The sequence below is a fragment of the Pholcus phalangioides genome, unplaced genomic scaffold, assembly GCF_987345545.1.
Source record: "Pholcus phalangioides strain wild (caught in Gottingen) unplaced genomic scaffold, Ppha-v1.0 ptg000020l_1, whole genome shotgun sequence".
Lineage (NCBI taxonomy): Eukaryota > Metazoa > Arthropoda > Arachnida > Araneae > Pholcidae > Pholcus > Pholcus phalangioides.
The window spans coordinates 13,607,774-13,623,834 of NW_028301613.1; the positions used below are offsets into that span (position 1 = coordinate 13,607,774).

At 38.2% G+C, this 16,061-nt stretch overlaps 1 protein-coding gene across 1 annotated transcript; it reads left to right on the forward strand.

The window, feature by feature from the left end:
* The first annotated feature begins 304 nt into the window (after window positions 1–304).
* On the forward strand, window positions 305–13,480 carry nrv3 (sodium/potassium-transporting ATPase subunit nervana 3). The gene is made up of 6 exons (XM_089248743.1): window positions 305–577; window positions 3,824–3,964; window positions 7,721–7,840; window positions 7,986–8,161; window positions 10,232–10,342; window positions 11,611–13,480. The coding sequence occupies exons 1-6, from the start codon at window positions 454–456 to the stop codon at window positions 11,854–11,856; spliced, it is 918 nt and encodes a 305-aa protein (XP_089104869.1). The 5' UTR covers window positions 305–453; the 3' UTR covers window positions 11,857–13,480.
* Window positions 13,481–16,061: the final 2,581 nt, after the last annotated feature.

Consider the following 16,061-nt stretch of genomic DNA (forward strand, 5'->3'; position numbering starts at 1 on the left):
AGTCTATCTCCGCCTATGAAAAGAGAGTAAGTTTAAAATTTTTAAATCAAGGTTGAAAATCCGATACAATGACGTCATAATATCAATCAATCAACGGCAACCGTAACAGATCTTATTGACGACGAATCATATGCTACGACTGTAAGAAGCGTCACGAACTCGGTAGACTTCAATAACGGGAGGGCCCCGCCTCCATAATGAACTCGGTAGACTTCGATAATGATGTACCCTCCATAATAAAACGACAGATGTCGCTTCGGTCAATCCCGGCGCTTGCGCGGACGGGCGATCTCCTTTTCTTTCCCATTTCACCTTCGGGTCGGGTCACGGGTCTTTTTAATCGGTGCTCGGTCATTTAATTATTTTCAAGAGATAGAGAGAGATTCGCCCAAAAGATCAAAAAAAGATAAATTTGTACTCTTATAATTTAATTAGTTCAAAGTAAAAAAAGTCATGGAGGATAAAGGTGGTAACTTCTACAAGCCCAACGAAGAGGAAACTAAATGGAAGAGCTTCAAGAAATTGGTGTGGAACTCGGAGACTGGAGAGTTCCTAGGGAGAACGGGTTCCAGTTGGTGTAAGTAATCTATCATTTAGCATTTAGTAAATTTAGCTCGCTCGTATCGAAAGAGAAATAAATGGACCAGGGTCATTTGTGTCTGTCCCTAAAGGTTAAATATAGGACGCCGCGCCTCTGATCATTTATCGTATATGCATTTTCTATTCCGTCCAACTGAAGATTAGTCCTAAAAAAATATTTAGTTTTTTTTATTTAGTTTTTTTCTTGTATTTAGTTTGTACTAAAAATAGCCCGATATCTCTTCACGAGTTCGCGCCAAGGATCGCATTGATGACTTTATTTGTGTGTGTGTGGGTAAATGGTTTGAATTGATATTGATGATGATGATAATAATAAGATGTGTTGAAATTAGATTTTTGTACCTCTACATTGGGGAAGGGTTGTTACATCATCACCATCATTGCAAACACTTTCTTTATTACTTAACGTGATTGGTGGGATATTTGTGATGCATTTGAAGGGGGGGGGGGGAGAGGAATGATAAAATATTGATTTTTCTGTATTGAATGTAAATGTACAGATTGTTTCCCCCCCCCCCCTTGAAAATTGTGGGATGTTTTATTTTGTGGTATGGAGAGGAACCCAGAGGGGGTTATTTTGCAGTGGGGAGGGTGGCCCGAAATTAACTGCTTATATATAACTGCTGACGAAATCTTACAAGATCCACTGTCCCCGGTGCCATCTTTTTTGCGTATGTGCTGTAAAGATGCTTTAACTCTTTAACGCCCAGATAGAAAACCTGGGAGGGTCGTGAAAATACCAAGTTTTTTGTGTTCGAAGTGGACTCGTCCAAATTTCGGCCACTTTCCCTCTCCCCACCTTTTCTCCATTAGTTTCTATTCATGCCACCCTTTGCATTGACGTTCACCCTTCCATTTCAATGGATTTTTGGGAGATAATTTGTCTACTGAAAACACCCCTTTCCTCACAGTATTATCTCTTTGTAAAATGCATTGAGTACCCTTAGTCCATTCTCAAGGAACATTCTAGTACATCAGCTTTTAAAATCCCATTGATTGGGCGTTGCAGTTGTCTTTTCCGTTCCCGCCTCTGACAAGAGCTTTCGTCTTCTTTCCCGTTGGTGACAAAAGCCCACCAAAACATACCCATACCCCCCTTGCTGGGCCGACTTGACGCGGTTATGGGCATTAACCTACTCGGCCAACTTCGGGCGATCTGGGCATTATAGAGTTAATACTCCAGGGCAGTTAACATTTTGACTCTTCTTTCTTTCAAACTGAGCTCAACTCGGGTCTATCGCCATCTATGGGCGACTTACTACCTTTATCCCTCGCTCTTTTGGTCACTCCCATGCTCACACACTCTGGGTTTCTCTTCTAGTTACTCCTTATACGTATACTCTTTTTTTTCAGTGAGCTATGCCGGAAGTGTAACTGTGTGTATATATAACAGTCTGAGTGTGAATGTAGTGTTTTGATTTTTCAGTGCTGCCATCTATATTTTAGAAGTGAAAGTGAGTGATGTGTTATGATTGGATTACATTTGTACTGTTTGTAGGCCTGTTGCTCTCTGTGGTGAGACTTTTTAAATGGGAGATCGGCTCACATTCACGCCTTAAAGCTGGGAACCACAGAAACCCAACTTCAGCCGACCACCGTTATGGCGACAGTGGGGTTCCAATGCGGGATCTCGTGACCACCACAGCGGCAACGTATAGACTCTGTAAGGTGATATATATATATTTGGGGGGAGTGCCAGTTAAGGGGTTAAAGCTGTATTTACAGGAGGGCTAAGCAAGCTATCGCCCATATCAGTAAATTTTAAGAATAAGAGTAATCAAGAAAATAAATAATGGGAGAACGGGTGGTGTAACGACATATAAATCCATCCTTGCCTAGAAATTGATAGGAGCTGCTGGGTCAGTGAGTGACCGAAAGAGCAACCTAAATCACGACTGGATTCCAGGTCAATTATGAAATTGGTATCTGTGCCTGAAATTCTTTTATGTCGTTGCTAAAGTGTGAAGTCTGTGAATGATGATTTTGCTTTGTGATTTCATCCTTTCTAACTCTGGAGTGCTTGTGCAGCGAAAAGTCGCTCTTAGAAGTCTGAGGGGGATCAGATTTATGGTTTTGTCACCTACACAAATCATGCTGCCCTTTACTCGATCTAGTCTGGTTTTCTAGGCCATTCAAATTGCTGCCCTGGGCTAAAGCCTGCTTAGCTCCCCCCCCCCCCCCCCCCCCCCACTGCCGTCTTCTCCAAGTCATATTTTTAGTTTTGCTTCCCATATGCTCTCGCACTCCTTTAGGTCATTATTTTTATCTCTCTCTCACTAGGTAACTCGCTCTTTTGGTCACTCCCATGCTCACACACTCTAGGTTTCTCTTCTAGTCACTCCTTATACATATACTCTTTTTGTCATTTACTCTCTCTAAGTGATTCTTTTGGTCATGCACTGACATATTCCTTTGCTGTCTAGGTCACTCCCATGTTCATACATTCTAAAGTCCTGTTCACATGTGCAATAAAACATCCTGAGAAGTTCCCGGTAACAGGGTTTTTTGCTACAAACCATTCACATGACGTTTAGTTTATGCCGGTAATCCCCCCCTCTTCTTTCTGGAAGTCATCACTGGTTACGTGGGTTGAACGGAAGTGATTGATTCAAGATGGCTGCCGAAGGAGCTTACAGTAGTTTTCGCGTCGCAAAGGATTATGGGAGAGTAGGTCGTGTCGACTACCAATCCACCCCAAGAAAGATGGGGGTTTTTTTTTGAGCTTCTCTCCCACCTTTTTCTTCCCTATGAGAGGAAAAAGTTGTCGTGCCGATAATTATCACCAAAGCGACCCCCAATCTTACACATGTGAACGGGGCTTTATACCATGTTTCTTAAAGTGTGTATCACCAACCTTTAAGTAATCGTGAGGAGCTGGAAGAAATTTATTTGTGTGCCCATTTATGCTTTGAAGTGGTTCTTTCATAAGTGAAAATATCATTGAACTATTCGGGGGAGCTGCAGATGAATCATGAATTGGACAAGGCAGCCGCTGAATCACTGCAAGTCACTCACGTAAACATTGACTTATCTCTAGGTCACTATTTTGGTCCCAACTCTGCAAATACACCTCTTCATACCCGGGTTAACAGTGTTTTTGGTGTTTGGTCATTTCGAAATTGATGTTTGTATCTGGTGGACATCATTTGAATTTTATTTCTATGAGTTTTTTTAATGAAATCATTTTAAATTAACATGATCTTTCCGTGTTTTTCTTTTCTAGTTAAAATCACGTTATTTTACATCATATTCTATGCATGTCTGGCTGCATTCTGGACCTGCATGTTGGTGGTCTTCTATCAGACGTTAAACAATGAAGAGCCAAAGTGGACCCTCGATCACAGCAGAATCGGCTCTAGCCCAGGTAATTTCTCTCATCATTGTCATAATGAATGTCGTCTTCTACTTCTCATTATTAAACATCTTCGGAGTGTATTGCTTTGGTTTCTAAAGCAGTCAGCTCGATTGCTGTTATTTCTTAATTCTATAATTTCTTCTATGTCTACATCAGTGAATCTTTTTTCCATTAAAAAAGGTGTTTTCATGGTCTAAGCTTTTCTATTGCTTGTACAAAATACTGGGAGATGTGACATATTCTTTCCCCTCGATACTCACGGACTTGCAGATTCAATAATGAATGGCTACAGTCTGCAAATTATGCAACACCTAACATACATGCCTTTTTTATCACACCCACAGAAGAATATTGTTTCCTACATGAGACAAGTGTGGATACAGGGTAATATAAGAGCACTTATATCTACAGTAACAGCTGATCAGATTTTAAATTCTTGTTTCTTGATATAAATCGGGCTGTAGATTTATTGACACCGTAATAACGGGGAAACTGCAGCAATGCAACTAACCTGTCGACATTTTGACTTTTCTTTGCAAGTTTTTCACTTTCAGAAACATTTAAACAACAGTCTTGTAGAAACATTTTCAGAAGCACCAGAATAGCCTTTGAGAGGGATTCTTTGAATGTTTATGTGACACGTATAATGTATATTTTGTTCCGATACGAGAATTGTATATTACCTCAGTGTTTTCCATAATACTGGGAAAGAGACTGCGAATATGAAATCCCAGAATACAGAGGGCTGATTGTGTGTATATATGGGGGTAGGAAAAACGTCAGTGAAACTTTAAAAATTCATAAAAATAACCGAAATAAAAAATGGTTTGCATTGTTAGCATCGCTAGGTCACTGGAATTTTTTAAGACAGCAAAAAAATAACACAAAAAACAGCCAATAGGTGGAGCTGATGTACATAAGCAGGGGTGGGAACTCTGCGCCAATTGCGCCGCACTTCGCCAAAATGAACATCTTGCGCCATCCTGCTCCAATAAGGTATTTTCGTATTTTTCTGCGCCAAATAGCGAATTTTGTTTCAGTATGCCCGGAATTTCGGAAAAGACGTCAAAAATTTTTTGTTCCCGGTTGTCGCGAAACGATCCTTTCCGAAAAGAACGCGTTTTATTCCACTGTACTTCAACTATCGCCGTATTTAAACTACCGGCATATCATCAGGCTTTCCATCGCGAAACCCCAATAATATCCGTGATCGTGCAACTGAAGATGGTTTGCAATGTTCTTTCAGCTTTAAAGCGCAAATGCGAGTCAGTTTCCGTTTTCAGGAAAAAAAGTTGCCAGAAATTACTGTAGTCGATCGTCATTCCGTCAAATCCAGATGTTTCGTGAACAAAAATTTTCATTCCGGGAGTAAAAAGAGCATGTCGCCGAATTACGATTGCTAATTTAGAAACTTTGCCGAATAACGAGCGTTAAATTGCCAATGTTGCCGAATAATGCGTGTTAAATCGCCAAATAACGAGTAAGATCGCCAACCTCGCCAAATAATGAGTGCTGAATCGCCAACCATCATGTTGATTGTTCCGAAGCGCTCTCCCATTTTGCAACAATTTCTTTCTGAGTATAAAAAATTGAAAACTTGATATAGAAAATAATTTATAATATCTATATAAAGACTATAGAAAATCTTTAGCTCATTTGAAGGGCTGCTGTTCCAGACAGCAAATAGTTCCCCTCAGTAAGCAAAAATCATCTTAAATAGACTGGTGCGAAAAATTTTATGATAGCCGCTTTTTCAAACAAGGTATCAAAATCCTGAAACACCAAAAACTGACCAAAAGATGTTTCATAACCAAAGACAGTGCAGTTGTTTTACTTTGAAAAGGAGTGAGGGTTAACGAAAATATTGTTAATTTTGCTGCTCCAATTTATAAATATCTGCTCCGAATCCTATATTTTGCTGCTCCAAAACTGCTCAGAATCCTCAATTTGCTGCTCCAAATCCTGAATTTTGCTGCTCCGAAATGGACTTTGTCACTTCCCACCCCTGACATAAGTCAAAGAAAAGATACACAAATAATGAACAGAATGCCTCCAAATTGTTTATTACAACAATAAGTGTTCCACATGACCACCACCACAAGGGATGATCAATCGAGAAGCTATCCATACTTAGAATAAGACAACCATAAGTATTCTTTATGGGCATTGTATAATATTTTATGTGTATATATTGATTATAATTTTTGTTAATTGCATTTTTAATTGGGTTGCTATGTTTTTGAAATGTATGACGTCCATATTTTTATGGGCATCTTTTTCTCAGTCACCTCCTTGGGCATTTTGCCTGTTGTGGCGTTGCATTTGTATTGCAGGTGAGTCACAAATTCAGAAATGGCAGAGTGCAGCGGGTCCACATACATGGTTTACAATGGTGAACTGATTGTGGATTAGGAGTGCAAGCTCCTAGCTAAAAATTATCAAAACCTTTCAAATATTTTTTTTCTACCTATTTTTTACTCTTTGCTGTAGGAGACAGCATTAAATCATTTTCCAATCGTATCAATGGCTACAGCATTTCCAAAAGGCATGTTTGTACAAAATGTTTAGTCTGCTAGCCAGGTATAATAGTAGATGGCTACCATTCACTGGCCACCAACTGTTATAATTATCCTGCTATGGATTGATACGGTTTTTGGAAATTTCTTAGGACCATCTTAATGCAGGGGCTGACTAGGGCCTCTTTGGTTCGGGGGGGGGGGCCTTAGATGGCCACCTTATTAGACCACATCTCTCCATAAAAAGATTGAAACCCGGTTTCACGGAAGGCTCCCACTCCAGCGTATCTCAACTCACTGGAGGTACTGACGACAGACGAATGGCTCATCCAGAACCTGAATGGCATCTTTATCTAAAGAAAAAGGTCCATTTTTCCATGACAGTGGCTGCCACTGATTAACTAGTGCTTCTACAACAGACTCGTTTCGGGAGAACAAACTTTTTTGTCGATACATATCGCTCTCTTCTGTGCACCAGAGGGGAAGTAATGTGGTGTCTCCCCCCAGTGTATATAATGATTTCTGTGTTGCCACATGCAGAAAATAAAGTCAAAGCCATCCGGCTCTATGCTGTTGGTTGTTTACGTGATTCCTCTCATCGATGCACATTGTCCTATAACCTTGCATAACAATTACCATAAATTGTCTCTAATTTGTGGGGGTCTCTGTGTATTTTTAGGCCAGAAAGTCCCCTTCCCCATGATTCTGAATTATGTTTTTGTTTTCATGGGCCTAGTTAAACCCATTTTGTGGGCCAGAATTAGTGCATTTGCTATATGGGGAGATGGGTAATAAAACTCAGGCTGAATTTTTTTTTCTGAAAAGCTGACTCGTGTATAAGCCGACCCTCCCAATACATGAATATTTTCCTGAATTAAAAAAACTTGGCTTATGCACAAGTATATATATGATATGCTGGGCCACAACTGGGGGAGGAACAGACGGGTTTAATGCACTGAATTCCATCCTTCAACTGCTTCTTCTACATGGCTAGGAGTGCCAAAATGCCAGTTTGATCAGGGCGACAAAGTATCTAGTTGCGGTTCTGATGGTAGATTTTTATAGCAAAATTAATATTGTTCAGTTACCAATGGTACTTTTATTCTGAATGGTTGGAGTTTAATACTTTATTGGTTGATCACAAATTTAAATTATCCAGTTTGAAGATTCCTCGCCCTCTAATTTTTTTTTTCTTTTTTCAGGAGCATGAACATAACATTTTGTGAGGTTTTTTTTTTCTGTTCTGCAGGTCTTGGCTTCCGACCATCTCCACCCGAAAAAAATGTTGACAGCACTCTCATCTGGTACAACACTACGAAGAACAACACAGTGAGCTATTGGGTTGATAACCTGAACACTTACTTGAAACGTAAGCTTCCTCTGTGTGTGAAATGTTATATTCTTGTGTTTATACTGAAGTGCTTGTTGCGTGATCTAACACGAAAATGCCTATGATTGTGGTTTTCCCTTCTCCAGTCTTATCTCTTAGTGCTCTTTTTTTAATTTATTTCCAGCATACAAAGATAGGACGGTCGGTGAAAAGATCAAGCCGTGCATAGATGGGCAAAAAGCATCCAAGGATCAAGTTTGTTTTTTCCCAATGATCACCGGCAACACAGAGAGCTGCTCACCCGAAAGAGAGTTTGGTTACCCGGAAGGAAAGCCTTGTGTACTCATCAAGTTGAATAGGGTGAGTCAGAGTATGGAGATAATTGTGATTTGTGTCTTTCTCTAATGGCTGTGTAATTTAAACAAACGTGGTAGTGCATATCTGCCTACAATGGGGAACAAGAATTAGGGAAATTTCGAAAATCTGTTCAAATATCCTGCACGCAGACAAGTGTAAAAAGAATTGTTTTGAAAAACAAAATATATAGGTATTTTTCCCCCCTTTTGAAAATTGTGGTACTGCCAATTGGCACAAAGTTGCCAGATAGTACCCAGCAGTAGGTCAAATTATCTGTCATTACTACACTCAAATCAAGATCACTCACACAAGAAATGTCATCCAGTGCAGAAAACAAGACAGACATGCTCATCTGGTTCCCCTTTCATCTCCCCGATTTGATTGTTGAGAAGCCAAACTGACACCAACTGTTTGAATTTAGGCTTTTCCTCTGTGAAATGAAATATTTTTTCATGATTAGTGCAACAAACCAAAGCACTCCTGGTTCTGTAAACATTCTCAATTAAATTCATTGCAAACATCGCTAAGGAAAACACCTTGCTGTGTTAGAGTCTTGGGCACATTTCCAATCAATGCTACCCGAAGGTCAGCAGGTGATGCTGGTCATGTAGAAGACAATGTGTTGCAAACATAAATAGTGAAGCTGGCAGTTTGTACACCAAGTACCTCCTTGACACATAAGTCATCAGCAACCAGGATACACACCACTCAGTGGGTACCACAATGCATTTAGTCACCAACAACTGTGGATGAGACGAGTGCTGGCCCGCAACAAATATGGCCGGAAGCGTGGCGTGTTTTCTCTGGGATCCCTTAAAATGGAAAAAATTATGCAAAATAAATGTACATTATTTGTGAGGCCCCCGTTCTGCTCGAGGGCCCCGGTTACCCCAGTCTAGTTATGGCTTTGAATATGACACTGATTTATTCAGAAAATCACAGTAATTCTTTTACATTCCACAACAGAAATGTGGGGAGATAGTGTAGTGCCTCAAGCCCCTTAGATTCATTTTCAACTGCAAGAAAACAGTTAAAAGTGAGTGATCACAAATCACATGTTGTATATAAAGGGAAATTTCTCCGTTTCAGTTGTACCGTGACCAATACAAAGTAAAAACATTAACATAATTTTATGAACAACGGTCTGGGAAAACATTGCAATTCGCATATACTGTCAACATTTGAAGTATTGAAACATTCATAACAAATTTGGCAATGGTTAAAATGACAACATTGATGACTTAGCCAGACTCGTCAACATAGTTAGGCCTATCACAAAAGTGAGACTAATCATGAAAATTATTGATCTGGTGGAAGTCCGCAGCCGAACACCGGAACATGAGAGGTAACAATATTAACTTATATTGACAGCCCAGAAGTTCGAACAAAATGACATATAAATGTCAATTTTCAAACTTCTCCATGAAAAAGCCTTTGTTGAAATTTTCCTGTCATAAATGCCTATTTCAACAGTTCTAAGTTTGTTCGTGTTTTGTGTAGAACTTTGGTATTTTTGAGTATATAAGATGAGACTCAACGTGGGGTTCCACCTGAGGTCCACCCCTCATTCTCCCCCCCCCCCCCCACGTTTCACATTAGCGCAATAAGTCATTTTACACGCGTGTCATTTTGAAAGTGAAGTTCTGATGAGAAATACGGTATATCGTTTGCATTTCCTGCAAAGTATTAAAAAAAAATGGGGTTTTTTTTTTTGGATAGCTCACAGGTTGGTTATATGCAAGAAATTAATGTATTCGGGTCACTCAATTGTTATGAAGCGGAGATAATCAATAGACTAATCTTGATTTGGTCTTGGACTGGTGTATTCCACTATGAAAGTTTGATAAGTTCTATAAAAGTTCTTTTATAAAACTTGAAAAATAAAACCAATTAGTGTATTTTTTACATTCGAGCAAATGTGGTCAATAAACTTATTGATTGTTTCAATTTCTGTAAAAGTTCTTTTTATAGTGTAATGCTGGCCTTGGACTTTCGAGTCCAATGTTTTGCATAGTTTTTCAGCTCGTGAAATTAATGTATTGAATGACTTCTCGTTTTTTTCCCCACTCTTAGATTTACGACTGGGTGCCGACGAGTTATGATGAGCCTCCGGAGGAACTGGTAAAGCAGTTGAAGGGCGAGAAGTTCGACAAAGAGAAAGTCTACATCACTTGTGTGGGAGAGGTTAGTTTGAACGTGTTTGTTTTTTAATATAGTGTGACAAAATTCCTTTCTATCATGTCTGGGTCTTACTTTTTATGCCCCTCCATTGACTAGAAAAAGTTATTCTGTCGCTAGTGTAGATCCATGATGTTGCTTCAGTCAGCTTATTGTACAGGATTGTCATATATAATCAGACTTCGATATACTAACCTGATTTAATGAATTCCTTGGTTTATAGTGATTATAAATCTGTGCTTATACTGGTGTTAATCTCATCTCAGATTTTATGATTTCCCTTGATTTAGCAAATGTAAAAAAACTCGTTCTGTAGAGAACAGTACAGAACTGATTTTTAAACTCAGTTCGCGTTGACTGGCTGATGTCATCTGTCCTGAAGCTGTAGCCAGTTTGATTTGGTAGGATAGGCGACTTATAGTGTTGATGCATTTGATCCTTCCCTCCCCCTCCTGTATTTTACAGGGCAGATAAATTTTTCCTCATAATATTCAGCTTCTGGAGAGCCACACGCTTGGCTGCGGCTAGTGCTAATGTAATAAAAGTTGGGGAACATCTGCCTTCCACAGAATTTGTTCTTTCCCTATCCATTGAAATCTGTACCCATGGCTTGGAAATCAGTGTCAGATTCTGTTTGCTGTGGAATGGTCTACCTTCAGCAGCTTACTGACAATGTCTGCCTGCCGTTGATGTCTGCTTTCAATTGCTCATTGTATCTATCGCTCGAAACATTTTTACTTAACCGCAGTGCATGAATTGATGATTATATTAGCCAGCTAGTTTTTCACGCTCTATCTAATTCATAGAAAGCCATGCTATTTGCTGCAGCCACTCGGTTGCACATTGTTTTTGATGCTGCTCATCTCTACCTGAAAACACATTCAAATTTTATTTTTTATTGCATTTGGTCTGATTATCGTTATTTTTCCATTTAATTTGTTGCCCCTAAGGGGCCATTCAAGTATTACTTCAGCATCAGGGGGGGGGGTTGAAGGTTGCTTACGTCATCAACCATGCTTTTTTGAAGATATGAAATATTCTAAGCGGCTAACAAAATTTTGCGGAAGGGGGGGGGGTCAAAAATGGCTGAAAATCTGCTTATGTAATACTTGAATGACCCCTAAGTTATAGAAACTAATGTGTATTTTAAGAAAAGGGGATTTTGCAGAGAACTCTTGTCTGTATTTATTAACGCTAGTAAACTGGTTCTCTGATAATGTAATGTTTCAGAATTTGGCTTTTTCCCAGTTTTTAAAATTTTTATTTTCTATCAGAACTCTGCAGATAAGGACAACATTGGAACCGTGGAGTACTATCCCGACGGAGGTATACCTTTCAAATACTTCCCGTTCGTCAACCAGGACGGGTATGTCTCGCCGTTCGTCTTCGTGCATTTCTCGAACATCAAACACGGAGTGCTCGTGAACGTGGAATGTCGCGCCTGGGCTGCCAATATCCAGTTCGACCGTGGGGACCGTCTCGGAAGCGTGCATTTCGAACTCCTTGTAGACACGAAATGAGAGCATCACTTAAAATCATACGCGCATATGTGCGTACACATATGTATATGCTCATGCATATATATATATATCTGGTCTCTCTTTTTTTCCATATATATATAAAACGATAACTTTTTTTAGCACTACATTCTGTTTTTTTCCCGAAACGTCTCGTCGCTGATGTCGAGATCATCATCTTGTGCCACGACCTTTTTTTTTCATTTGGTTCCTCGAGAAAAGATATATCAGTCGAATAATATAAAATTATGTGATAAATGTGTATTTCGTGTGAGAGAATTTATAAATATATTATCGTTATACCACACACAAAGGCCAATATATAATATATACCTGTTAAAAGTATTAACGTGTTTTTTCTTTTCCAACATATCGGGCTATTTCCTGCTCGTTTCATTTAAAGGAGCAGCATCTATAACGAGATCAATTTCAATATTTAAATTTTTTACAATTTCACCACTATCTCGGAACACAATATCAACCTTTTTCCCTGCCATTATACATTGTTTTGCATTTTATCACGCACATATTTTTTTTGCCTTTTTTTCCACCACCTTTTCTGTGCATTTATTTACTGGTTCATTAGAGTTATCATGAAGAAAAAAGAAACTTAGTTCCGAATAATGTTGTGGGGGCTGGTCAAAATTTCTGCCACTGTTAGTGTTATTGTTGCCAGTGTTTTATGGGGGATGGGAGCGCCCATAATGATTTCATCTTGTTATCTCGCTTTTGTCGTAAAAAAAGTCTTTCATGTCATGCCAAACTATTATAAAAGACCGAGAAACACAATTTTTTCACATTAGGGAGGTAAATTTGATTGCCGTATTTATAAAGGTTTTTTTAAATTATTCTTATTGTTGATAAATTTCTCTCGCCTCTTATAACAGCACTGTCTACACTGAACGCTCAACATTGAATACAGTAATTTCTTTTTGCTCTCGGTGGCGTTTGTAATTTGCACGAGACATAAATGTGGGCATTGATCTCGTTCGGTGCAGACAGTGCCAATCTAAGTGGTTATTGTAGGCCTATATGTAAAAGAAATATATATATAACGGTGTGTGGCCGATTAATCTTCGACCAAGTCGTGCACTGTTTTGTTATGATTATTTTCTCAGCTGGTGCAGATGTTTTATCGTAATGTTGATTTATAAATCTTATAATTTCCTTCGATATTTCGACTTTGAAAATTGAGTTTTTTTTTTGTGTGTATGTGTGTGCAAAGTTGTGGTCGGAACTTTGTCAGCGTAGCTGTTTGTCGTAGCGCATCTCTGTATTGTAGTTTAACAATTAAGCAAAAAAGAGGGATTGCATGTATTTGCATCTTATTATATAGATATCGGAGAAAGTGTTTATTATTATTGAAATTTTGTTTATAGGAATATGATCTGTTTATTATTATATGTACCTTTTTCGTGCAATTTTTCTTTTTTTTTACTATTCGATCTTTGTAGTTCGACAGTTTTTTTTTCATTTTGGAAGCGATGACATTTTTTAAGGACTTTTTTTTTCGATTTGGTCATACTATCAAGCTTGTATGTTTCTTCGGAAATGACTGTCAAATCTTTTTCTTCGACCACCCTGTTATGATGTAACTGTTAGAACTGAATAAAGGTTGTGTACAATATTTTTCTCATTTAGTTTTGTTTTTAATATACAGTATGATTCATAGTTCCCTCAGGAAAGTCTTTCAGGCGAAAACTGTGAATCTGAGATCAACTCCTTTGAGTTGACTAAGAACTTGTCGTTGATAGTTGATGTACATCTAGATGTTAAAACTAGATCTAACTTTTGCAAGTTCAATCACAACCCCATTTTTTTTCTTCCATATTTGGATTCAGTATCTCAAGAAATGCTGAAATACCAAATTTCATCAATTTTGAACGAACGGTTAGTGAAATATAAATGATTGAAAAATGAGTGTGGTAATGTAAAATGGAAACATCTTGTTTTTGAGCATAATTGCTGAAATAATATTGGTATCTCATTAATTTTTTATATTAAATGATAGATTCTAATGGGCCAAATATAATTTTATTACTCATTTTGAATTTGGCTTTTTTCTAAGTATGAATTATGAATTTTTAAAATGTTTTAATAATTTATGAATAGAAGCATACACTAATTTTTACTTCATTCGAATCAGCATAGTCGAAAACCCCACAATCAATTTTCATTCCAATCTGCCATCTATTTCGCGAGATATGAGCGATTCTATGAAAATGACCACTTTTAGGGACCATCTACTAGATATAAATTTGAAACTCAATTGAAAAATTTCTCATAAATTATGCGAAAATGTTTGATGAAGCTCATAACTTTACTGAAATGAGCAGGGGCGGTCTTACGGCAGTGCGACCGGGTCGGGGCGCGAAATGAGAAGGGGCACTGAAACGCGTTAAATATACATTACTAGAAAAATATCTAAGATACTTATTTAAAAAATAACTGAAATATATACATGGAAAATGACCGAGATGAGAAAAAAAATTGGAAGTTTGTGTGTATGTAATATTACGGTTATTTTTCGAAAAGAAAGTTATCGATGGGCAGTGCACCTATATACGTACAGTACATAGCGATTTTGGGCATATAAAAATACACGCTCTCTTTCTCTCGAGCACTTTTCGTTCACCCATGTAGGAGATTGGAAGGGGAAGAAACAATTTCTTTCTCTTTTGTTGTGCAGTAAAAAATAAAAATAATCAAGGAATCACACTTGCTCACCCAATTTTTCTACTAATGAGAGAGAGCCAAAGTGTTTTCCGGTGTTGTTAGGAGTATTACAAGAATTGGTGTCTTCTGATGGGGGAAAGATTTTGAGCCAGAGGCCTTTCATGCCTCTTTTTTCCCGACTTGCATTACTTTTACACAAAACGCAGAATCGAATCGCCAACACAGTACAGTATTTAAAAAAAAAATTGAATATAAATATTTTAAAAAAATGAATGAATTAAAACCTATGTGATTTGCTGTTGTATATAGAGATCCTGCACTCGAGCCTCGTTCCTACCTGTCATACGAGGAGAAAGAAAACTGCTCACACGAGAAAACCCATGCACGTTGGCACCCCCGATCACTGGCCAGACTTTCCTATTAGTTCAACCAGGGGAAGTTTGGTGGACAGGGTGTGCTCGAGAAGGGCGTCTAATCCGAAGTAAAAGGGGAAAAAAATTAGGAAAAATTATTTGTGCCCGCTGTGTAAGAGGGGCGCCAAGTCTAAGGTAGACAGGGCGAAAAAAGTTAGGAGAAATGATTTCTGCCCCTTCCCCTTTCTCTAGTAGGAGCACCAAATCCTGCGTAAAAGGATGAAATAATTTCTGCTCGCTTTAGGAAGGACGTCATATCCAAAGTGGAAACGCAAAAAAAAAAAAAAAATTAGGAAAATTTATTTGTGCCCTCTCTAGGAGGAGCGTCAAGTCCGAAGTATATATAAAAGGGTGAAACAATGGGAAAATGATTTCTGCCCACTCTTCAGGGCCGTAGCGTGCTTTCTTGGGGGCAGTCTTTTCTTGGAGTCTCCTTGAAATGGTTAATAACCCCCTCGGGAGAATCACCGGATTTCTGGATTTCAAAAGTTGGCACGTCTGGTAATGTTTTAAGTATACGGTGATACGATAAATAAGTTATCGGTCCAGTTTTTTTTCCTTTTTAAAAATTCGAGTAAACAAACAACGAAATTTTGAAATTTTTCAGAAATTCGTTTCATTCCTTAGACAATATTCATGAGCTGAAATGGTAAACATAATAACTTGCAAAGAATTCACAAATTAATACCATACAATTAGATTGATGTTAATATTTATGGAGATAATAATCAATAAATAACGGTTCTCTCAATAGCATAAATCATCTTAGTGCGCGCCAAGTTTAGGGTAGTGGCTATTGGTGGAGTCGTCTCTGCTAAAACCGCGGCATTTCGTTTCATCCGTATTTTTTTAGCATTAAAAATTGAGGAATTGCAAAATGAAACAAAATTATAATATAAAATAGTGCAATGTTCAACGGAAAATTCTTATATTTTTTTCTGAATTGATGAAGTGCCGGCCATTGAATTTTTGTTTTCCATCTAAAGCCAGTAATTTGAAGGAAGTTGTGGTGTGATTGGGGTTGCTCAAGCAGTGTGCATTTTTAACATTTTGTTTTAATGTGTGTGGTGGTCATATATGTCCCGATTCTAACATAAATATCTCTTAAAAAATTCGTTT